At 36.5% G+C, this 25,773-nt stretch overlaps 1 protein-coding gene across 4 annotated transcripts in view; it reads right to left on the reverse strand.

Annotated features, from left to right (window-relative positions):
- The window catches only part of ASAP1 (ArfGAP with SH3 domain, ankyrin repeat and PH domain 1), a 191,726-nt gene that overhangs the window by 31,473 nt on the left and 134,480 nt on the right, over positions 1-25,773 (reverse strand). For all 4 annotated transcript variants that reach the window (XM_069780064.1, XM_069780066.1, XM_069780063.1 and 1 more), the window contains 10 exons: positions 22,184-22,284; positions 21,685-21,754; positions 17,319-17,406; positions 16,170-16,218; positions 9,919-10,082; positions 8,216-8,349; positions 7,039-7,130; positions 6,098-6,284; positions 3,541-3,626; positions 1,329-1,444 (listed from right to left, as the gene is read on the reverse strand). In XM_069780064.1, coding sequence (XP_069636165.1) covers positions 1,329-1,444; positions 3,541-3,626; positions 6,098-6,284; positions 7,039-7,130; positions 8,216-8,349; positions 9,919-10,082; positions 16,170-16,218; positions 17,319-17,406; positions 21,685-21,754; positions 22,184-22,284 — 1,087 coding nt within the window. The remainder of the gene's footprint in view (positions 1-1,328; positions 1,445-3,540; positions 3,627-6,097; positions 6,285-7,038; positions 7,131-8,215; positions 8,350-9,918; positions 10,083-16,169; positions 16,219-17,318; positions 17,407-21,684; positions 21,755-22,183; positions 22,285-25,773) is intronic.

Below are 25,773 nucleotides of genomic sequence, written 5' to 3' on the forward strand. Positions count from 1 at the left end.
ACAAACAGCCTAAGAGACTAAATAAATTCCAAACTTTCAACCTTTAAGTATAAATCTGATATTTCAAGGACTAAAGAAGATAATACAGTTCCTATGTGAGAGCATTAAAAAAACAAACAAACAAACACAACACCCCCCCCCCCCCCCCCCCCCCAAAAAAAACCAAACCCACAAACAAACAACCAAAACAAACAACCAAAAAGGTAAGAACACTCTTCCGGCATCTACCTAGGAGAGAGTTCAATGGAAGGGCCAATAAACAGGCTTAAGCTTGTTCAGATAGCTTTCCCATTTTCTTAATTAGGGACATACCTGCTAAAAAAAGCTCACAGCAAATTCTTTGACTTATGATAATATTAGAACATATTCTAAGGATGTATTAAAAAGGCCAAGGAAACCAATGACTTCTGCCACTGAGTTATGAACTTAAATTTATGCAACAGTTTTTTACTGAGCAGTGGAGGAAAATGATGGCAATGAGGAGAAAGGGTGAAATAAAAGTTCATACTCTTCAGTTTGCACCAACTGTTCAGAAAGCTTCCCTCCTATACCAAGAACTGAGAGAATGCAAATGTTTTATAGACATGCTGATGACACTTTAGCTCCTGAGCCTAACAAGCCTTCCTAACACTCAAAATATGGCGGGGAAAGGAGAGCATCTAGTAAACGAGAAATTACCCTAAGTGTGAGCAAACAGTTTACACAGATTGTTTTTAATTAAACTTTTGCCAAGCCATGATGAAAACGGACTGATTTAGGTACAGCAAATGTTTTACCTATCTTACACATGTAGATGGTAAACAGAAGAAGAAAGGCAGCTGAGAAAGCTAATCCCTTCCCTAATGAGCTACAGTGGTGGCTAGGGCATGCTGGGTGAAGTCACAGTGCCAACCGACATTAACATTAAAAGAAGAATTAACTGTAGTGTACACAAAGCCCACATACATCCAGAGTGGAATTAATGTGAGCAGCCATTTGAAGCATTCTAACACACAAGTACTAGATGAATTTTACAATATAAACAACAAACCTAAATTCCAGGACACTTACAATGTGTCAGAAATAAAACTGCAGAAAAACTAGGGGTTTTCATTAGTATTTTGTATTAGAAAATTTTTGTCCCTATTATCTTCTAAGAATTTAAGTCCCATTTCTTAACTGACTGCTTCCTTTAGGCTTGCTGGTGGTAAAGTCTTCATCTTTCTAATACAATTTTATTTTTCCTTTTAAAAGTTCACTTAACACAGTGGGACATAAATAAAAGTGGTTAAAATAATGGAAAGAAATTTTAGGAAATCTTTATTTCCTAATTTAAATAATGAACTTACCTACATCAATAGTTGGCTTCCCCCTCAAAAGCAATTTCAAACACTCAGGCTTATTATACATACTGCAGTAGTGTAGAACCGTATTACCTAATGCTGTTTGCTTATCCAGGTTTCCACTAAACACAAAAGAAAAAACAATCAAGAAAAGTATTCTATGCTGTGCTCTTCATTTCAGATCTAGCATCCCTATAAATAATAAATGCATAAATACTTTACCGAACAAATATGAAGTAGGAGGAGAAAGAAATATTTTTAAATTAAAAATTACTTTCAAAGACTATTAAGAATAGTTCCTAGCATACTGGAAATTCCTGAGCTGTGGCTGAAAAGGACAGAGCATCTACAAATGTTCATTCAAGGAAAAAAAAAAAACCAAAACAACAAAAAAGTGAAACTCAAATTGTGAAACTCAGAGATTCAAACCTAATCCTTTGTAAGGTCATGCCAGTTGTTTTCCACCTGCCACTTTACTGGAATTTTCTTTTTCAAACATGCTAAATTAGCCCAGTAAAGAGTATCTGAAAAAATCATTTTGATACAGTTAGGTTAATAAGTCCCATGCATTCAAGGAACTATAAAGAAGGTGGCTGTGAGGATGCATAAGAGAGTCATAAGAAGGAATACAAGGATAGACACTGAGTTAGGGAAAGACAAACTGTGCAAAGGAGTTCAAAGGGCTTTTTAAAACTGTACTTCCTTCAGATTTCAATTTTTAAAACAAGGTTTCTCAAAAAAGTTACTGACATACTGGGATCAATATAATACATTTATAAAAATGAAAAGAAAAGCTCGGAAGATGACAGCTTTTCCTCCACTCAGTATTACCCATACTGAACAGTAGGTGCAGAGCCCATATGGCTGTGAAGATGCTCTTAAAGTTGAGATTGAGACAAAAATACAGACAGCTGACAGAAACATGTAAAAGATGATAGCCATCTGAAGAAACTATGAAGCTTCATAACTAAACAAAATAATTTTAAATAATCATGCAAAATAACAAATCCTTTAATAATACTCAGAATAATAATTTGGGCTTCTAAAACATTTTCCAAATTATGATCTCAAACAGCTTACAAATATAAGTATCTCAGTTTTTATTTTATTTTTTACTTTAATAACACTCCCTACAATAGTCAGCACTCCATTTAACATGAAGGAGTAGTGGTAGAATAAAGTTTAAGTGAAGGTTACACAGCTAGTCCACGTAGCCCAAGAGATGTTGTCAGGAATGGAACATGGATTCCAAGTCTGTCCTGTTACCAGAAGACCAAACTTTCTCTCTCACACTCCCTACATACAATGCTACATAAACTACAAGAGAGGGGAAGGAAAAGAAATAAGTATTCACCGACTGCATTTCAATAGCAGGTATGATTTGCTATGCTGATGGAAAAACAAAAACTAAAAAAATCCTCAAGCCTTCCCCCCGCCAGCTCAAACAAGTTATGATGAATCTTCTGTGCTTCCCCAACCCTGCTCTCTCATCGTTCTGTAAAAACCACCATCTGACACAGGAAGCGACTGCTGCTTCTTTCACTTAATATAGAATTGGACTGGAATTGATCTCATTTAGTCATTACCTATATTGTGAAACGTATAAAAAATAATGTTGTACCACTACACCATGCAATTTTTTTTGTTTGTTTTCATTAAGGTTTTTTCACTTCTATGAACACATCTCTTGACAACAAGGAATAGCTCAGACAACCTATATATTGAAAATTACTAGTTAAGAAGACTATGCTGTCAATAGCTTTGATACAGCTTATTAACTATTAGAACAACTTTTTCAAAGTCAGTCCAACTTCTATTCATAATTTTCTGAGAAAGCTCCTTTTTTTCTACTCTTACAATTTCTTTGCATGTGTCCTGTATTTGGAATGCTTAGTTGTCATCCCTCCTTTACCTGAACCATTCATCTGCATTGTTTCATGTGTTCTAAATCAATGCTCTCTTTTGCTCTGCATAGTTTTTCCTTTCATCCTATTTTTATGTAACTGCTTTCCATGTTTTTAATCTACATTTCTTTCCCTCTCTCTACTCAATTAGGAACACAAAGGTCAACTCAAAGGTATTAAATTATGCTCTTTTGAAACATACCTAAGGAGAACGATTATAAGTGATGAGCAAACACTGTCCAAACCACTGCAAGGACAGCTTTGAACATCTGCATTTTCAATGCACAATTTGATGAAAAATGAGCAATCCATACCAGTTTTGTACAAGGAAGTCAACCAGATGGAGAGAGGTTTGGTCAGCAGTCCGGACTGCTAAATGAAGTGCTGTTTCACCCGGCTCCTAAACACATGTAAATAGAAGTTAGATTTTTATGTCTTACTTCTGCAAAGCTTATAATATCATACCTATGGAGATATATGTCACTCACTCTTTTACAACTCTTTCAACAGAAAAATATTAGGAAATTATGATGAAAACAGTTATTGCCTTTCTGATCTCTAAAAGACACCATGTGCTTCAAAGGAAGCGATATCACACTTTCTGAGATCATAGCCTTCTCAAAACCAGTCCTTTTTCCCAGCTGGATGGAACAATCCCGAGGAGCCTTTAACCATTTTAGTTACTAGTAATTAAAAGGGATCCTGTAAAAGAATACTGAGTGAGTTTACAGTACTTGTTGCTTTATGACGCCTTGGTGAGCATCAAGCATAGCCACAACACTATTTCCTACAAAACCGGGGGGGGGAACAAAAAAAAAAAAATAAAAATCACAAAAATCATAGTCCTACAAACATCAAATCTCTTACAGAATCACAGAATGGTTGAGGTTGGAAGGAACATGGGGAATTCATCTAGTCCAACACCCCTGCTCAAGCAGAGCCACCTAGAGCAAGCTGCCCAGGACCATGTCCAAATGTTTTCAAATATCTCCAGGGATAGAGACTCCGCAACCTCCTTGAGCAACCTGTGCCAGTGGTTGGTCACCCTCACAGTAAAAAAGTGTTTCCTGATGTTCAGAGGGAACCTCCTGTGTTTCAGTCTGCGCCTATTGCCTCTGGTCCTGTCACTGGGCACCAGTGAAAAGAGCCTGGTTCCGTCTTCTTTGCACCTGCCCTTCGGGTATTTATATACATTGATGAGATCCTCCTGAGCCTTCTCTTCTTCAGGCTGAACAGTCCAAGATCTCTCAGCCTTTCCTCATACATCAGGTGCTCCAAACTCTTTGTGGCCCTTCATTGCACCCTCTCCAGTATGTCCAAGTCTCTCTTGTACTGGGGAGCCCAGAACTAGACACAGTACTCCAGCTCTGGCCTCACCAGTGCTGAGTAGAGGGGAAGGATCACTTCCCTCAACCTGCTGGCAATACTTTGGCTAGTGCAGCCTGGGATACCATTGGCCGCCTTTGCCACAAGGGCACACTTCTGGCTCATGTTCAACCTGGCATCCACCAGGAAACCCAGGTCTTTTTCTGCCAAGCTGATCTCCAGCTGGGTGGTTCCCAGCACATATTGGTGCATGGGGTTGCTTCTCCCCAGATACAGGGCTTCCTTCTCCTTGTTGAACTTGAACTGAATCATACTTTATTTTCTCTATATATAACATACATATATGTTTAAAAGTTGCATAAGAGATTAATTTAAATGCAGATTTCATTAACTCCTATTGATCATAAAGGGCATTTAAAAAAGTATAGTATAGTACATATATTTAGAATTAAAGTCACAACTTATTAAAAACCCATGACTTTAATAAACATTAGAGAAAATTTACAGCGGCGAATACTGCTATAAATGTCCTGTCTGCAGACTACATTTCAATTGGTGTTCATACCCTTCTAGGTATCACTGACTTTAATAGCTGAGAAACGCTAAGGAGCTAATTGTGGTAACTGCTCTGGACGACAAATATAGAAAGTATACCTTGTAGTTAGAGAATTTGTAATGTGTTTCCATGATAAACACTCTGTGATATCTCAAGTGCCAAGACTATATTGAACTTATTCCCTCCACTCGATACAGACAGGCACTCTGTCCTTTGCCAAGTTTGCTATTTTCACAGAACTTGTTGAAAACATTCTCTGAGATCTCTCCAAGTTGGGTTCAAAAGTAACAGGAAAAAACATTGCCAACCAAGTGGTTACACAGCATCAATTACCTATAAAAACAGGTTACGTTGCTCTTGAGCAACATTTCTACCTGGATACTTGAGGTCAACCTGGACTATTTTTTTTGAAAAACTGTTACTGACTTCAGAACAAAGATCAAATATTCAGAACTTTATTAAAAAAAAAAAACAAACCAAACTCTCTTCCTGGTTGAAAGAAATTTTATGTCTGTAAAAGTTTCATCAGAAGCTGTGAAGGCATCAGATTTACTCTTTCCTCATACAGAGTAAACAAAGACTTGTATACAGTCAATGTGTTCCTTCAGCAACTACTTTAAAAGCAGATATGATACTGTCTGTGGTATCAAGTGACCCTGGGTTATAAAGTCTAGCCTTCTCTCTTTGGGCCTATTCCTAAAAGAAACTTACTGCAGAACAGGTGCTTTTCAACATACTATAGTTGCACCTAGAACAGTGTATGATATTACTATTGCATTTCACACTCCTTTAGACCAACTGATGACAACAGATACAGTCATCTTTTCCCTCCCCACAAGGATGCCACATTAAGGAAAGGAAGAAAAAAACCACCATTTTCATCTGTTATTTCTCTTGTTTTAGCATCTAAGGTAGCAGTCCCAGGTCCTGGACATTTTACAAATACACATTATTTAAAATACTCTGCTTTGTTTACCTGATAAGCTTACCTGTCCAGGCTCTAACAGTGGCTCCATTAGCTCTACCCCCTCTGCATAGACTTGAATTAGTGCAAGTAAATCCCTGGATTTGACAGCCTCAAGTAATTCATTCAGTTTAGCTGCTGCAGATGCACAAGTCTTCTTAGAGAACTTATGATCTACATATTTAGCAGTGATAAATTCTTTACGTGCAGTCCTGTGGGGTATGAAAGAGAGCTTGGTTTAGAAATTTTTAGAAAAATGTGTCAATTGCTTAAATTTAAAAATCACCTTGCTAAACTCAGGACCTGAGAAGAAAACTATCAGATAAAGAGTGTGTTACTATTATAATGCACATCTTTCTTGCAAACAAGCCCAAAATAAGGTACATATTCAATTTTACCCTGCCTTCGTTACATACGAAAATTACTCTGACACTGGGGACTAAGACCAAAGAAAAAACAAAGCCTGAAGTGTGATTTCTCATGGAAACATATCTACATGTTTAAAACAAGATAAGCATAAAAAACATGCTGAAAACAGAATAAAAGAAAAAATACTAAGTCAGCTAGAAAACAGCATAATAGGTTAAAAGGTCTTCTGTAGCAAAACCACATGTGTTATGCTCTCTGTGTGACTCCTACACCAGGGAAAGGAAGAAAAACCTTGTTACCATCTCAGGACAGTACCTGAAGCTAGCATCATTTAGTCCAACTTTGTTTATCACTTAAAGCCATACTACAAAACTCAGAAACATTCAAGATTCAAAGTAATGAATCTTGAAAACCTAACTTAAAAGCTGAGATGGCTAGAAAGTGACTACATGACAAGAAACTCCACAGTTGGAGTAAAAATCCCCAGTCTTCTGCCATCCTAGCCCTCCTGTGGCTTGGTTACTGTTTAAGACATTTTACATCACATATATTCCACAGTAAACTTATCGTTAAAGAATTTAGAGATTCAAAACTTACATATCACTTGATGGACTGGGTTTAGGTGAAGGACTAGGTAAATTCCCTTCCATAATATCATTAAAACTAGTATTTCCTACATTCTTGGCCAGCTGCAATAAGAAGAAAAATAAAAAAAAATATATATATATATGAGGGTGGGTTTTCTGGGGGATCTAACAGCAACCTAAAAATTGGACTACTAATGTGTATTTTCCACACTATTAATAAAACATGGAACACACAGGATTGCAAAATTAAAGCATGATGATTACATTTAAACATAAAGCAATTAAAGATCTTTTTCAAGTATGAGTCCTATCATCCCAGAACTAATACAACAGACTTCACAGTCACAGCTAATTATTTGTATTTCAAGACAGTCTGCCACCAGTATAGAAACAGAATGAGGAGCTAGCAGCATGAACACTGAAACAGTGCTAGTACACTGATCAGGAAGTTACTTTTGGAAAGAAGCTCAGACCTACTGGGAAGTCATGCTTAATAAAATTTGATTTAAATTAATAGTAACTTTGCAAACAAGATTTCAAAAAGAACACTAGTGCTCATGTTAAACTTATACACAAATCCAGAATTGCCTTCCAACTTCTCTCAATTCTCCCATACAAAACTTCTTTAACAAGTGTGTTCTCACAGGCCAAACACAGCTGGGGAGATAAACCTGCTGTTACTGGGGTTTTTTGTTTGTATTTTTTTCCTTTTTTTTTTTTGTCACATCAAATTCCTTTCATAACTTTACTGTTGCAGGGTTTCTTCCATCAAATTAAAAGATTCATCCAACATTTTTCTGACAAAATTAGCAATGGTCATTCTCACTTGTCAAGTTAAATTAGCTTTCACTTTTTTTAATTACATGAAATTTTAGACTGTCCTGATTTAGGGACAAGATTAGCTAATAACAGACAATATTTTGATGGCACTAATCACAACTTATGTCAATATTCATTCCGCAAAACCTCAGGAAATGAACGTGAGAAGTGACAAGTAGTCAAAAGCATCAAGAATACATAATAGCAAAAACACTCCTGTAAGATACATACAAAAATATGAAGATGACATTCTGCAAAACCCATACCTTGAAAAAAATTAACTGTAAATTATACATCTGAATGTTTCCTATAAACAGGTCAACATTTGACTAAAAAAAAAAAAAAAAATCCAAATTAAAGAAACTTACCAAGAGTTCAGACGTTCCTAATTTGTCTAATTCCAAAGACTGGATTCGAGAAATATGGACACCCATTTCTCTATGTATTCCAGAACACTCAATGCAGGTTAAAATGCCCAAATTAGTTGACAACCATGTCGGATCTGTAGAATTGAAAAACAAAATATTTAATCAAAGTCCAAGAAAAAGTTTTCAATGGTGGTAAGAAATCCCAATGTATTCTGAAAGGAATCCTCATTTAATATTTTAACAAATGGAAATAAATCTAAGAATATTCCATACTGTTCTCCAAACTGCAGTGCAAATTTAACCACAAATTGCAACGAAGGGAATTGAGATTTTCAGATTTAGGGGCAGTCCCAAAGGCACTGAATTTAGTCTTATAAATCCATACTGAATGACCATATTTGAATACATTTGGGATTTGTTTCTTGTATAAAGAAGGTAAGACTTTTGTTTCCTGTTTTTAAAAGGAACAGATCTTCTAAATTCCACTGTTGGTAACCTCTCAAGTTTTAATCTTTACTTCTTAAACTTTAAATAGTCTTTCTTCATTAAAGATTGACCATAGCATTTTCCAATATGTAGAATTGTAGAAAATTTAAGGAATGCTGGCTACTCCAGCAAATTAAAAAAAACAAACAACACAAAAACCTGCTGTCATGGAGGAGATCTGCATGTAATATTGGAATAGATCTTATACTATGAATGCTACATAAGAAGCAAGACCAGTTTTTAAGGAAAAGAAAAAGCTCCTGACATTTTTTATACATATATGTCTTCAAATTAATCTCTTCCTTGATCTTAAATAGTAACTGATAAGGCATTAAGTCAAGAGTTTTACAGCAGCAAGCTGGGGTGCAGGAGTGAAGCTTAAAACTTCACCATAAATTAAAAGATGAATGAAAACTGTAATCCAAAGTTTCTGTAACTTCACATGATGAAATAACTGAATGAACCGATTTCAGGATTTGACATAATTATATTCCACTTTGTATTTTTATCTAGGTATTTCTTATTTGGATCAGTTCTACACAGTAAGCATCTTCAAGATACATACTATCTACTCAGTTCCAAATGAACATCACCTTCTTGAAGTGTCTCTTTAGATGTGAAAGCTGTAACAGCTGCCAACTACCACATTGATTCAGTAGCTCTATGACAAGTTGAATTCTCAAGCTCTAAGCAACATACAACTGACCTGTAGCTCTGTACTTCTGAAGACAGAATCTGATAAGATTCCAACTCTGGGTCTCATTCTTTGCACAAGACTACTTACTCCACCTCTGAATATTTTTGATACTGCAATTCCAGTAGTCTCATGCCAAGATAAAACCTCAGAGTAAGATCCTGGCCAGGTCAGTTTTTCCACAATCATTGTCTAAGCATTACTCACTTCTACTTAGTAGCATGCACAGGATCAGTGATGCCAAGCAACTTCCATTCAAGTGCAACAAGCATCTAGAGACAGTGCAACAAGAACAGTTCAAACTCCAGAGGGGCTTGAACTGCTGGAAGTAAGCACAGACAACACACAAAAATATTTTAGTGAATTAAATGGAACTAATGTATGTCATATTTGTTCTTTTAAAAACAGGTTGAAGACTGATCAACACACCATTTAGAAAATTAGTTTGCACTCTACAAACACTTCTTTAAAGAAATTACTTTGCTCCCAACACGAAGTTGATGACATGAACAAGTTGAGATACCTGGTGAGCCACAATCACAACAGACTTCATTTCCGGGTAATCTCTGTATGTCATCAATAATGGCTTTTGTCAGATCCTCTAAACTGTTTTCCCCTGTGCTCTGCTCTCCACGGAATGCCATATTTAATGCTTCTTCTTTGCTGTTAGTCAATACTGATATCCATCTAGCACAAGATAAAGACCTTAATGAAGATCTGCATTTGCAAATACAAGTTAATCTATAAACTGTAGAAAGATTGTCAGGAACAAAATATTAGTGGGAATATAAGGAAGGACTGTATTGTGGGAGAGACTGAGTGGGGGAAAAAGTCAGAGACAGGAAGGAAAGGTTTGAGAAAAGGTAAGTAAGAATGAGAAAAGACAAAGAGAAAAAGTCTTAATTCTAAGGTCCCTTTGGTAAACAATTTTAAAGCCAAAGCAGTACAGTTCTCAGGTTCCTCAAATAAGCAGAAGCTGTGGAAGAGAAAGGGTGCAATTAAGCTCCTGTGAATTTAACTGCTTTAAAAGTTGGTGCCCAAGATCTTCCTTAAGTCTCTCTCATTATTAAAGGAGAAAAATATAATCACTACTTTCTCCAATGTGCATCTCTCTCTCCATAGAGGAGACAGCAGGCACATTTTTGAATGTGTTGATGTCTAGTTGCCTTTCAAAATGCAGGTCTCAGTGCACTAATCAGACTCAGACTGTAATGTCCAAATTAATGAAAATTGCCATGGCAACAAATGGGGTAAAGAAGAGAAGATGGCAGGAGAGTAACGATATTGATAGCCAACATAAAATTTTTAAGAGCAACTGCTGACTGGAACAAATCAAGACTCTTTAATGATACTTCAGGCACCAGTTTCCCCTGCCTCCCCAACCACTCTGCAAGTTTTTGTTTACACAGTAATGTTTTAATTAAAAACAAACAAAAAAACCCCTCTCAGTCACTGCTACCCTGCAGGTGGAAGTAAAGAGGGGAAAGCAGTTACGCTAAGGACCAGCACATTGCAGATGCAGTGTTGCCTAATTTAGAAAAAGAGCAAGTTAAAAAAAAAATCCTCCCAGGTATAGTGATTTTAGATGGTTTTAGATCTACTGCAACTAAAACCTAAAATATTTCCACGTAAAAAACGTGTAAATTGGCAGTGTTCTTAATCCATCTCCTGTTTACAATATCCCAATTATCCGAAATCATCGATCTTATAAAATGTGCTAAAATGGCTATGGTCATCTAAACAAACTAAACGAACTACATATTGAAATTCATGATTTCGCACTGAAATAATAATGCAGAGACAAACTTTAAAGGATTTCAGAGGGAAATTTATGTATATAATCTTGCAATACAGATTCAGAGCCTGAACAGGTATATGAGCACTGTGTATTATATACTTCATACACATATGTTTCTTAAATTTTTATGGGCAGAGAATAATCTGGGAACTTGTACTTATAAGAAAATGCATAAAAAATATTGAAAAAATCAACCTTAAAAATAAAAGAAATTGAAAATTTGAATACAAATTTGCTCCATAGTTCACATGCTGAAAACAGTATTTACATTAATCTCTCTCTCTCCAGTTATATGATAAAATACAAGAACCCACACTAGATGGCATTCTTCTGCAATTTTTCTGATGAAGTCCAATGTTATTAAAAAAATAAGCGGCAGTATCTTGCTTCTAATATTATAGTAATGTTTGGTTAAACACACAGAATGATCATTTAACTCAGACAGACAACATTTATTCTGACATTTGTTGACAATTTCTTTCAGGGTTACAATTTGATTAGTTTGTTAAAAAGGCAGAATTTGAATAAAACTCAACTATGCAATAACAATTAAAAAATTATTAGATGCAATTAAAATAAACACAACATGACTGAGCCAGCTGTTAGTTTGATACAGATTTCCACATTACAAGTTTCTAAACTGTAAGAGCAATAACTTATTTTGGTTGCATTTCCTTAGCTAGAAGGAACCCACTGTCCAAGGCTGCATGTCATTGGTGTCATCTGTGAGACAGTCAAAGCAAGAAGCACCACAGCGTCAGCTCTTCCCAGTCATCAGCACAAGGCCCATTTAACACAAGCGTAACAACAGACACATTCCTAATGACTGGTGCTGTTTATACAAGAAGTGCCCAGCTGGTCGCCAGGCCTTCCTGCCAGGCTCTACACTTAAAAATAAACAATTCAAATCGGTAAATACAGTACATTAATTCAAAGTCAATAGTTTATAAAAACGGCCTTATGACTGCTGTTCTTCCTCTTTTTTCTTATCTGTACTAGTCTTTTTTTTTTCCTTCCCTTTTTAAAAAAAATGTCTTTGCTTTATTTCTCAATACCACCAGTCAAAAAGCTGCTGGTAATACTTTCTAGTGTTCTTTCAAATAATTTAAAAATTACTCAAGTCTTACAGAATTGTTTTGTCTTCTATCTAATACAATAAGACAGGTTGTCCAATCTTCTACTACTACTTCTTTTTCTGGATCTCAGCAGTTTCTTATGATCTTTTAAGGCATTTTGTTTGCTGGAGATTCCCAGTTTTGAAGAAACTCATGAGGCTACACAAAAATCTGGCATCATGGGTGACTTCTGGATCCAATGAAGGAAACAGAAGTATTCATTAATCTCAGATGGATCAGACTCTCACTCAGATTCCTCTTATTTTTCTTCAGTATTTCTAAGCCAATAAAACTCATCTCATCCCCATGTGTCCTCCCCAAGAACAACAACCAGTCTAATAGGGTTTTTGGTTTGCAATAAAAAAATTTATCTCTGTTTTTTTCCTGACAATCGCTATTGCAACATTGATGTTTCCAGGTAAATGCATAAACAGAACAAGAATAGCATATTTTTCAAGTATTCAGAAACAACTTTTCTGTACAGAAGAAGCAGCAGATAGTATCAAGACCTTCCAACTCAGCCTTCCCAAAGTAAAAAAATGACTGAAGACTGTTGCTAAACACTAGACTGAAGTTAGATGCGTGTTTCTTCATAGCAAAATTTCTGAATCTAGCTTTGTTTATAATCCAGGTGTTTCCTACAGAAATGAATATACTCTTGACCTTCAAAAAGAGGGTAGAAAAGAACTAAAAGGTCGTGTCCGGAGTATGTTTGGCCCTATCCACAATTATCAAAAAGTAGAAAGCACCTATTATTGTGTATGTTAAAAAAAATAAATCTAGTAATTTTAGAGATCTGAGGTTATGTTTCTCATGATATACATATAATTATATATACACACATGCACACATAGACACCCCCCCCGCCCCCCAGCACATACTGTACATTATCTACAAGAGAAACTAATAATCCACTGAGAATTTTGAAGGACAGTCAAGCAGCAATTAAAGGTCAACAGACAGCTGGCCGGATAAAAATCAAGAAATGCAGTGGACTAAAGGAAATGTTTGAGAGGAAGCAGTAATAAACCTATAACAGAATGTAGGCTTCAGCGATTTGTATTTTAAACCATCTGCTTTTTAAAATTATTTTTATAAGTTGTTTGAGGATCTATTTATGGAAGCAGTTTAAAATGATCACTAGGGATATGTATGCAAGGTCAGTTAAACTAGAGTATAAAGAAATTAATCTTGCTTTTTTCTCTGTTTAGATGTGAGTCTGGAAGGAAAGCGATTTGAAAATCTGTTTATGCATTTATTTTTCAATTGGTGCACAAAGAAAAAAAGACAGAACAGAGGCAGCACTAAAACTCAGTGGACAAAACACAAGATGGAGAAGAAAGGGTCAAGAGAGGCACATATACAAGTCAAGTGGAAATTGGAACAAGAGGATGACAACTCTAACCAAGGAGCTACATCACATAGTTCCTGCACAACACTTAAATCAAGAAGGTTGGAAGTCAAAGGGTGCTTTTTGAATGACACCTTAGATAATAAAGCTGTTTAGGACCTACTCAGTGGCTGCACAAGAAAAACAAAACATTTGGTTATATTGTAGTTTTTCATCAACACATTAACAGTCATTCTGGTTCATGAACTTCAATTAACTAAAGATATTGCAGAAATTTTCCTAAATAAAAAAGAAAGAAAGTTTCCATATATACCATTACTTGGGTCACTTCAGTAACTTTCTGAAACAGAACACTTGTCTGAGTAACATTACAATACCTTTTTGTTGGTGGCCTACAGTGCCAATACAGGCAAAATACACTTAGCTTCTATTAGTTTCTCTGCATGTATTCCAACACTTGGATGCAACTAATGTCTCTTTAGCTAAATGAAACTTTTGAAACTTGCAACAACATAAAAATACTACACTCCACTCTACACTGCACTGGTGCGGCCCCACCTTGAGTACAGTGTGCAGTGTTGGGCACCTCAGTGTAAGAAGGACATCAAACTATTAGAGCGTGTCCAGAGCAGGGCGACCAAGATGGTGAAAGGCCTCAAGGACAAGACTTACGAGGAGCAGCTGAGGTCACTTGATTTGTTCATCTTGGAGAAGAGAAGGCTGAGGGGTGACCTCATTGCAGTTTGCAACTTCCTCAAGGGGGGCGGTGGAGGGGGATGTGCTGATCTCCTTCCTCCCTCTGGTGACCAGCAATAGGACACAGGGAAATGGAACAAAGCGGTATCAGGGGAAGTTCAGGTTGGACATTAGGAAAAGGTTCTTCACCGAGAGGGCGGTCGGCCACTGGAACAGGCTCCCCAGGGAAGTGGTCATGGCACCAAGCCTGTCAGAGTTCAAGGAGCATCTGGATGACACTGTCAGTCATATGGTTTAGTTTCAGGTAGTCCTGTGAGGAGCAGGGAGTTGGACTCTATGACCCTTATGGGTCACTTCCAACTTGAGATATTCCATGACTCTATCATTCTGTATTCCAGTACAAGTCATTTTCTCAGCCACTGGACTAAAGTGATAAACCAGACTTCAGTGGCAAACAAATGGTAACTATGCTTCTAATGGGAAGCAAAAACAGCCTGGAGTTTCAAAAGAGTCCAACAGGCAGCCAGTTAAACTAAATTTACTGACCTGCCAATCAGAAGAAATATGTTACTAATGTATTCTCCCCCTACCTTGCTCATGCATTAAGACAAAAAAAACCCAAACCAAAACAAAACACACTTCACCTTTTAAACCAACAAATACAGTAAAAACGAATCTATGAAATATACACAAAAACTTATGAGTCATCAAGTGCATTACTGATCAGAAATAAGAGTTTTTTATCTTGACAGAGAAAATTACTGGAATAATTAAGTTCCAGAATGAATGCAGTAAGCATGACTAGCAAGTCAGCTTTGTGTTCTAAGAGTCAACATAAAGCTGTGGGAGATTCTGGAAGGAAATAGCTGCATGACAAAGAACTCTCCGGCTTTCTCATTTCACCCATGCCTTCCAACGTTGAACTCTCAATGCCATTGCCTCCCAACACTACCAAACAACAGAAATACCCTACGAACATTCCCTGTACCTTTAAAATACACAGTCTTCCATTGGAATATGGACATGTAACAAAAGACCACAACAGTCCTGAAGAACGAGGCAGCCTGGAAGGCTCAGGCTTGCTGCCCTCTTCACTAGTAGCTTTATTCCCAGAATTGTCAAGTGATGAGCATTAGATTATAATGTTCTGCACAACACACATTTGATGACACCAAGAGCAATTTTCAGGAGGAAAAAAGTGGTACATGGTTCTTAGGACAAGAAGTAGTTTCGATGTAGCAGGAAGAAAGATTGTTTTAAAGGAAACATGCATTAATGAAGCAAGTTACTGGATTCTGAAATAGACACATCTCAGATATTCTTTGCTGTTTATTCTAGGCCTACAGTAGAAAAGATGCATTACCTGTAAATATTTTCTATGTGTTATATGGAGATCTTTTATCTATTTATTATTTTAAATTTAAAGGAAAAGTAGGATTCAGGAGGAAAAGAAGTAACTGCAGAAGAGGGCTGACACAGAAGACTTAAGAATTTAAAATATTTCATTTGAATCCTAATAACCTGATCTACTATATCATGCCAAGCAACTGCACACAAACCCATGTGCTGGCAGGGTACACAATCTGTATGGGGTTTTGGTTCATTGGGTTGTGTTTTTGTTATAATTTTACAAGGTTATCAAAGACCCCTGTAGCATGACACAAAATAGTTTTACATTGATAGATTCACAACAGTAGAAAAACAGACAGTAGGCACTAATTCTGCGTTAACTGAGAAAACTATTTCCACTGTTATGTGCGATTTTATACGCCTCTATTGGCAAAATAAGCTTGAAAAAATGTAAACATTCTTACGCTACGTATTCCTGTTCATCTTCTGCTTGAAAGTGGTATGTTCTGTTATCTGAAATAAATAAATACATATTTTCATTTGGCACATGATAAAATTTTAAAATATCAACATATTTGTTATGAAAACCTGTTTGGCAACTAAAGCCTTTAAGAGCAATTGCTCTTAACCAGCAACATGAATACTTTATTCATAGCTATGAAAAATAATTCTAAAAAAAACAGAGAAAGATGGAAATTTTGAATTTTGATTTACACCAAATGTACGTATTTAAAAAGTCTCATGTTTAGAAATATTAAAGAAAAATAAGCACATGAATCAAATTTTGCCCTTCTGAAGTCACATCTGAAACCTAGGTAGCAGAAAAGGGCAACATGACTTTGTTCCTATTATATACTTCTCCCTCCCTTTGGGTTAAACTTCTTTTCACTAACCAAAGGATGAGATATGAACTGGGTATTATCCCTCACTGTAATTGTGACTGTCCTTGTAAATATAGAATGTTGGAATTGTTTGTTGTTTAATACTATGTATGTAAAGACTGAAAAGAGTAAGTTGACTCATCAACTTCAAAAGTGTTTTTAAAAATCAGGCTGGATACAAATACCTGCTATACAAGAACAAAATAGGAAGAAGGGAAATCACAGGAGCTTTAATGCTGAGAAGACAAGTCACTACCAATTTTAGACAAACAGAAGCATATTGTAAAAGGAGAATAAGAGAACAAGAGAAACTGGGTTCTTCTTGCCTTCCTCAACCCCACACACAGCACTCAAAAAGCAGAACAGACAATGAAGGAAAACCAAGATGAGGCCAAAAGTCTCTTCCATTTCCTAGTGGATATAGCTTACGCATGTTCCACTAAGCTGTTAAACATCTCTCTGAACTTAGGTGAACAGCACATATGCTGCATTTCATGGTTGTCATAAACGAACAGTATTTATGTCACACATACACACAAAAAAGGTTCTTTATCCATTCGTCCATTCAACTCATGTTCAAAACTAGAGGGATCTGAACACTCATGAGGCGCTGCATGTTTCTGGAGACAAACCTGAATTTTGAACTGTAGCCTTATTTTTACTCAAACTATCTTGTAATGACATTTTTAGAAATCCCACATAATGCAAGATGGTACTAAAGTTGCTACATACGTGATATTAAATCAAAAGACTTCTTATCTTCAGCATTTGGCTTCACCTGGCAGGTCAATAAATTCAGTTTAGCTGGTTGCCTGTTGGACTAAAAAGAAGATTTATTTTACTTTAAAAATGTCTTGATTTACGATTAGGTTTTCTTTCTGGGGAGTGGGCACATATGATATTTACTTAAAGCATGGGCATGCATACATGTACACCCTCAAAACACTTGAGACTAGCATGACTTCGTCTGTCTTGGTCTGTCAGAACGGACAGATTGCTAAATCTAAACAAAATTAAGTTATTAATTAAATTAAAAAATATTAAATTATTAATTAAATTTAAAATCTTCAAGACAATTCTTCCTGATTATTTGAAAGGGATTGAAGCAATTAAAGGAATAAACCTTAATTTAGAATATGCTAATACTGAATTTTGTTATTGTATTTCATAAACAATGGTAAAACTATTACGCAATTTTTCATTATAGCATGCCCATATTCCAATTTTCCACCCATTTTAAATGAATCAAAAATATAAACCTAAAACTTTAAAAGGGAAGTGGAAAGCTGGAGATCTGGAGTTTCAGAAGTTGGAATAAATACAGTTACTAACATTCTCTGCTGTAATTAGGTTACTTAAGACATGATAACTAAATGTGTCTTTGAAGTATTTTGGGGTTATACAGGTTTAACAGAAACCATAGAGATACTGAATTAAAGTTACTACAGGTGGCAGATACAAACTGAACATGAGATGTCAGTTATCAGTAAATACTTCCGAACTGAGCTTTGGAAATTGTTCATGTTAGAAATTGTAAACTAAATATAAAAGTAATGCAAAACCAGCAAACAAAAAAAATCTCGAAGTGCATTTCCCACATTGTCAAATGTTTGTCAGAACAAGCTCATGAACACAGTATTTTTGACACTTAAGGAGCAACGATTCCTTGAAGTAGTAAATATGCAATTGGAGTCTCAGTTTTCAAAATTTAGTCTTGAACAGACTGTCACAATCTGAACTTCTCATCACTGAAAACAAGAAAATTACTTTATTCTTGGCACTGCAACAGAAAAGAGCAAATGGACTGCTTTTACACAGCTACATACAAGAAAAGGAAATCTACAATCAATAGTGCAATTCCAAGAATTCTAAATTGCCAAGTCTTGAGCTTGACAATACGTTGTTGGGGTTTTTTTGTTTTTTTTAAATAAAGGTGATAACTGAACCATTACTAACCTAGGTATAAATAATTTCACTAAATGAGTCTTCAAAGGAGGTGAGGATATCTTCCTAGCCATTAAAAAACCCAACACTCCAGCACAAAATGTAGTAACTTCCCTTTAACTTACTTAAGGTAGGTAGTTAACTTTAGACCCTGATACTCATGGCCACCATTGGAATTTGGGGCAAAGGGAAAAAAGGCTGATGAAATGGGACCATCTCCTTTAACAAGAGTAACAGAAATTACTCGTTTGCAACAAGTTTGTGTCATACTGCCGCAAGACAATTTTAGGACTGCCTCCACCATGATAATGTTGTTGCTTCCACATGATTTAGGATTCCTAGGAAGATACTTCAGATATATGCCCAATTCCCAGAACTCACTATGATCAAAACTTCTCAAAATTGCACACTTCTAGTTGAAAGCACTCAAAATGTTAACACATTTACTTATCTGTCAGACTCTATCAATAACATCTAACATCAAACACTTCCAAGTTTCCAAATTATGTGCTTCACAGATATACCATAACAATCCTTTGGAGCAAAACCAGTTGAAGTATTAATTGAAAAGTCTGTTCAATATATTTGCCATTTTCTTATCAAACTTTTGATTTAATACTTAGATGTATTTATCAACTATCATACGCTATAGCAGTGGGAAAAAAAATAAGAAAAATTTTAGAAGGCTAAAGAAGAGTTCACTTACTTCATACAGTCCACAGGAAGTTTTAAAATTAATTCCAGACTAGCCTTTATTCTCATTTTCCCACTCTGATTTAGGTGAACAATTTTTTTTTTTTTTTACAAAATGAATGTGTAGGCATTAAAATGTTTTAAATAGTTAACAACCTATGTGGGAATAAAACATCTGTAATACAGACATCTATGTATGAGCTAGGTACTGGTCTTCCAGTACAGTCAACAGCCAGAATTGAGCTTATAACAAGACATCTGACCAAACCTACCCAGACTCATTTGACTACATTGACCAGCTCTCCAGTGGCAAAGAGAGGAGTCTACACGATCTTGCTCTGATGCAGACAGCACACCATAGATGCTTCATTTTATTCAGATTAATAAAACATCAAGGGCAGCAAGAACAGCTTCTATAGGTATGTTGGTGATAAAAGGAAGACTAGGGAAAATGCAGGCCCTCTCCAGAGGGAAATAGGAGGCCTGGTTACCTGGGACATGGAGAAGGCTGAGGTACTCGATGACTTTTTTTGCCTCAGTCTTCACCTGCAAGTGCTTTGGCCACACCGCCCAAGTCACAGAAGGCAAAGGCAGGGACTGGGAGAATGAAGAACCACCCACTGTAGGAGAAGATGAGGTCTGAGACCATCTAAGGAACCTGAAGATGCACAAGTCCATGGGACCTGATGAGATGCATCTGTGGGTCCTGAGGAACTGGCAGGTGAAGTGACTAAGCCCCTATCCATCATATTTGAGAAGTCATGGCAGTCCGGCAAAGTTCCCACTGACTGGAAAGGGGAAACATAACCCCCATTTTTAAGAAGGGAGAAAAGGAAGACCCGGGGAACTACAGGCCAGTCTCACTTCTGTGGCCTGCAATATCATGGAGCAGATCCTCCTGGAAACTGTGCTAAGGCACATGGAAAATAAGGAGCTGATTGGTGACAGCCAACGTGGCTTTGCTAAGGGCAAATTGTGCCTGAAAAATTTGGTGGCCTTCTACGACAGGATTACAGCTTTGCTGGATAAGGAAAGAGTAACAGATGTCATCTACCTGGACTTGCATAAAGCATTTGGCACTGTTCCACACAACATCCTTGTCTCTAAATTGGAGAGACATGGATGTGATGAATGGACCACTCGGTGGATACAGAATTGGCTGGATGGTCACACTCAGATTTGTGGTCAGCAGCTTGATGTCCTAATGGAAACCAGTGACAAGTGGTGTTCCTCAGGGGTTGGTATTGGGACCGGCGTTGTTTAACATTTGTCAGTGACATGGGTAGTGGGATTGAGTGCACCCTCAGCAGGTTCACCGTCAACACCAAGCTCTGTGGTGCGGTCAACACGCTTAAGGGAAGGGATGCCATCCAGAGGGACCTTGACAGGTTTGAGATGTGGGCCCATGTGAACCCCATGAAATTCAACAAGGCCAAGTGCAAGGTCCTGCACATGGGTCGGGGCAATGCCAAGCACAGTTACAGGCTGAGCAATGAGTGGATTGAGAGCAGCCCTGTGGAAAAGGACTTGGGGGTATTAATGGATAAAAAAGTGAGTACGAGCCAGCAACATGTGCTTGCAGTCCAGAAAGCCAACCGTATCCTGGTCTGCATCAAGAGAAGTGTGGCCAGCAGGCGGAGGGAGGTGATTCTCCCCCTCTACTCGGCTCTCGTGAGACCCCACCTGGAGTATTGCATCCAGCTCTGGGGCCCCCAACATAAGGAAGACATGGACCTGCTCAAGTGGGTCCAGAGGAGGGCCATGAAGATGATCGGGGGCTGGAGCACCTCTCCTATGAGGATAGGCTGAGAGAGTTGGGATTGTTCAGCTTGGAGAAGAGAAGGCTCTGGGGAGACCTTACAGCAACCTTACAGCACCTAAAGGGAGCCTACGTGAAAGATGAGGAGGGACTTTTTATCAGGGAGTGTAGCGATAGAAGAAGGGGTAATGGTTTTAAACTGAAGGAAAGAGGGTAGATTTAGATTAGATGCGAGGAAGAAATTCTTCACTGAGGGTGCTGAGACACTGGAACTGGTTGCCCAGTGAAGTTGTGGATGCCCCCTCTCTGGAAGTGTTCAAGGCCAGGCTGGATGGGGCTTTAAGCAACCTGGTCTAGTGGAAGGTGTCCCTGCCCATGGCAGGGGGGTTGGAACTAGATGATCTTTAAGGTCTCTTCCAAACCAAACCATTCTATGATTCTATGTAAGAACAGCTGTACTGCTCCATTTAACCTGAAGCACTGTTCCCACTAGTGGTCAGCAGCAGACAATCAGGAAAAATTTTAACAGAGCAAGCGTATACTTTTGCAAGTCAGCCTTCAACTTCTGGTAATCCACAGAACTTCAACAGTCAAAACCAGAATTGGCATCTTTTTTGTAATAGCAGATTAACACCAACAGATTCACCAGGAAAGGATAATGTTAATTTATTATTTTAATAAAAAGGTTTAAAAATAACTTACCGTTGCATGTGATATGGTAAGAATTCCATTTTTAACAGTGCACTTTCTTCTTTGCCATACTTTCCTTAACCTGTATAAGAACATCAACAACAACAAATTCAGTAACTAGACACATTTTGAAAACACATGTTAATCCCACTAACATTGAGAAGATTAGCCTTGAGAAACAAACAGGTACAGTAAAAATTTTACTAAATGCCTCACGAAAAGTAACTTGGAAATTTATGACAGGTCTTAATCACCTTTTAGAGACTTATAAAGACAACAGCTTTCTTTTTAATATGACTTTTTTTTTTTACAATTGCTTGTCATGCTTTATATATATTTATACTATATTAAATTCAGATCTGTGTTCAGATTTGAACTGTGAAATTCTTGAGTACTTGTGGCACATGCATTACGAGAATGTGCCTTAAGCACCCACAGTAGAGAACAATAAATATCAGTGCATGGACATAGTAATGATTCTCACTATGTACTATGCGCTCCAAGAACATACCCATCACTCTTCTTTAAAAGATAACCTTTCTTCTCACTGCCATATTCCTTATTCCCCTGAAGCTGATGCATACTATATCCTCCTTGCCTGCTCTGTGAATCCTAAAAAAGGGAAAAACACCATTAACGTTTCCTGATGTGAACAGTAAGTTTTCTTAACCTTTAAGCCTATTCTATTTCTCTTCTCTACCACAATTTCACAAATTAATAAAGATTAAAAAAAGAGAAACCTCCTAATGCATGTTTTACATCCATAGGAGAGCTTGCTTTTACGTCATGTGACCTTGAACTAACTGCACGTTCCAAGATTCAATTACTTCATTACGCATTTGAAGTACAGTATGGATGCAAATATGCATCTCAAAACAATGACTTTTTAAAATACAGAAATTTGATATTGCATAATCTTATAATTAAAGAGTAAAAGGCTAAGATAAAATTTCAAGAAGAAAGCAACAGAATGTAGCATGCATATATACAGAAACACATATATAAACAAACAAAACCAAATGCTAATAAATACTATTTTTTTTGTCCAATTAAAAATATGTATATAATTCATGAGTTTTAGTGAATGAAGTCAACTGAAATAACTTTTGGCCTGATCTAGTGAAACAATTAAGTAAAATGGATTAACTTGTTATAAGCACAGCAGAAAAAAAAATATCCCCAAAAGTTCATTAAAACATTGACTTACTCTCCTAGACTTCGATCACGAAAGGCAAAAGCAATAGAGGAAAGAGAAAGCAAATAATTTAAAACAAGAATTATTATTTTATTTTAAAAACATGTTCCTTGAACATAAAATTTTATAGCCCCCATATCTAGTATAACAATTTTTCCCCTTCCTAACAACAGTACTAGAAAGAAGGTAAGAATTACTTTTTTAGGCACACTGGTGCTTTTTCTCATCAAGTAACAAAACATCATTAACAAAATTCTGTGCAACCCCACATATATGACATTGGCTTCAAAAAGCAACTAAGATGACTACAGGATCAAAATTTACTAATGTCTTCCAGTCTTTATTGCATTTAAATTGTCTAAAATGATAGCTATATTGTATCCTCCACCAAACTGGAGCTAATTCTGAATTTCCACTGAAAAAAGATCAGGCCCAAAGTTAACTTTCAATTTTTGCAAATCTATATAAAAAGCTATAATTAAGGACACATTGATACAGTTTTAAATGTAGCTGTGAAACAATTGCCTGCAAAACACCTTACAAAATCCCACAAAAAGTCAAAAGAATGGGAAGTTCAATTACTCCCTTGGTAAAAACCTTTTCTCTTTCAAAGCAGAGTTTCTTAAAATTACCATAACCAATATATATTGAAGATTACTCCCTCCTATTTTATTCAGGGTCCTTACAACTGTTTTTCATTTTGTAACAAATTTGCCACAGGTGTTTAGAGAGAAGTGTTTTGGTAAAACTGGCAGTTGTGGTTGGAAGCAGCATGAAGGCTGCTACATGCAATGTGCTGTCAGCAGTGTTTACACCATCACAGTAAGCAGCTCATTTGTTATAAGTAAATTTCAAACCCCCATAGGAATTAGGGTCCATTCGGTATTAGCATAGGAAAGAATGTAATGAGATACAATTCCTGTTCCAAAGAGCATATCAAATGGAGATTTGGGGAAATAAAACAAAATGTAAAGAAACAGTTAACAAAACGGACACAAAACATGATTCTGAAGACTAGCTATATTCTACTTAAAGTGATTAAGTTACATTTGTACCAATAATTCATATACAAAAATAGGGAATAGAAGCCTGTATTAAAGGCCTGGTTTCCTTCAAAATTTAAGCTCCTTAACATATAAGCATTTTTCAACATACAAAATAAATACTTTACACAATTAAAATTACACTAGTGTCCCTTAAAATATTTTCCCTAAAGCTTTAAACCATAGTCATTTTACAAAATCAGATAATTCTTGTGCAAAGTAATAGAAACTGCCATAACTTGATATCAAGACAGTACCATAGTGGCAACAAGAGACATTGCATATAACAGAGCCCCAGTAAATTGTACGTTCTGTAGCTAAGCTACAGCACTAGCACTTCTGCACAACCCAGGATTCAAAGATTGTCAAGATGTGCTTTTCCAAGAACCAGGTAATTGCAAAGATTACATTAACAGCTTTTTCACCAATGAAAGGACAGGTATGCTCGCAAAATGTGTAAGAGCATTACAAGTTGTCCATAATGCTAAATAAACACCTTGAATGCATGCAACAGTAAAACAAGAGTTGCATTATGAGACCTTGAAAGTGTACAGAACAAGGTTAGCTCATTTAGTAAATTAGTGGTTTTTTCCTGAATGAAAGTATGGGTGCTGAAGAGTAATTTGTCCACACATAGTGTTTTAAATTCAAGAAGATCCTAAATGCTTTGATGGATCAACAGCCATGCAGGAATCTCTTTTGTCATCTGTGGCAGCAAGTCAGTCTGAGATGGGTAGGAAGCCTCACTCATCTAATGGCAACTCCAGAGAGGTTAAAGGTGGCAGAATTTACAATTTGGATAGGAATCACTAGTTTCAACTTCCTTCTCTTGCACAAAGGGTCAAAGAAACTTCAAACTACACACAACCAGACCACCAATTTTATTATTTCAAACTGTTTCCCTGCCAAAGCAATTTTTGGTAAGAGTACTTCTAAATTTTTACAAATCCACCAGAGAAAATCCCATTCATTTCATGTTCATTATTTCCATTAATCCATAAATTTTCCAGCAGTGACATTCTAATGCACTAATATGAGGGGGAAAATGTATTCTTAACCTCAACCAACCAGGCCATTTGTCACAGCAATAAAGCCCAGCTTTACATACTTGAAGATTCAGATATACACAGTGATGGAGAGCTGACTGCTGTAACTCAGGCCGTGTGTCTTCAAGTTTCATTGTCACTTAACTAATGAGTAATGAATGCTGGCATGCTATTTCAGGATTAAAACACTGAATACCTAAACAACAAAGACATTGTTTTATCAAGCTCCTCAGTATCTGCCAGCATCATTACACTCTGACTCATGTAATATAGCAGAATCACATGAGTGAAAGTCCTCACGTTGACTTTGAAAGAGACACTTGAACATCAATGTGATCAAATGGTTATTTTATCCAAAATAGTGGATTCTTTCATTACAGCAGATCTCTCTCTCCCATGATTTTCCTGGATATCTGAGAATCACAATATTGCTTCCTTTTTCTTCTAAGACACAACTTCAATTCTCTTCAAGCCAAACATTTTATTTTTATATTTATCATATAACCTTTTATACAGATATCATACATGCACACACAGTTTTTTTCAAGTCCTAGGATTTGTCTACACTATAATGAAAGTCAGAAAAGTTGCATAGTTTATTTTGCTGATGCCTGTGAAGCTACTTTATTACAACATGTATCTAAGTTTTGGAATTTGATTTATTTATTTTTTATATTTTAAATGAGGTTACTTTCCACTGAAGCAGAGTAATTTTTACTACACATCCAGGAAAAAACAAAAAAACAAACACTGTATTTCATTCAGTTATTCTATCTCATAATACTCTGTGAGCAACTTTTGAAACTTGACTTGTACT

Source organism: Haliaeetus albicilla, chromosome 3 (assembly GCF_947461875.1).
Source record: "Haliaeetus albicilla chromosome 3, bHalAlb1.1, whole genome shotgun sequence".
Lineage (NCBI taxonomy): Eukaryota > Metazoa > Chordata > Aves > Accipitriformes > Accipitridae > Haliaeetus > Haliaeetus albicilla.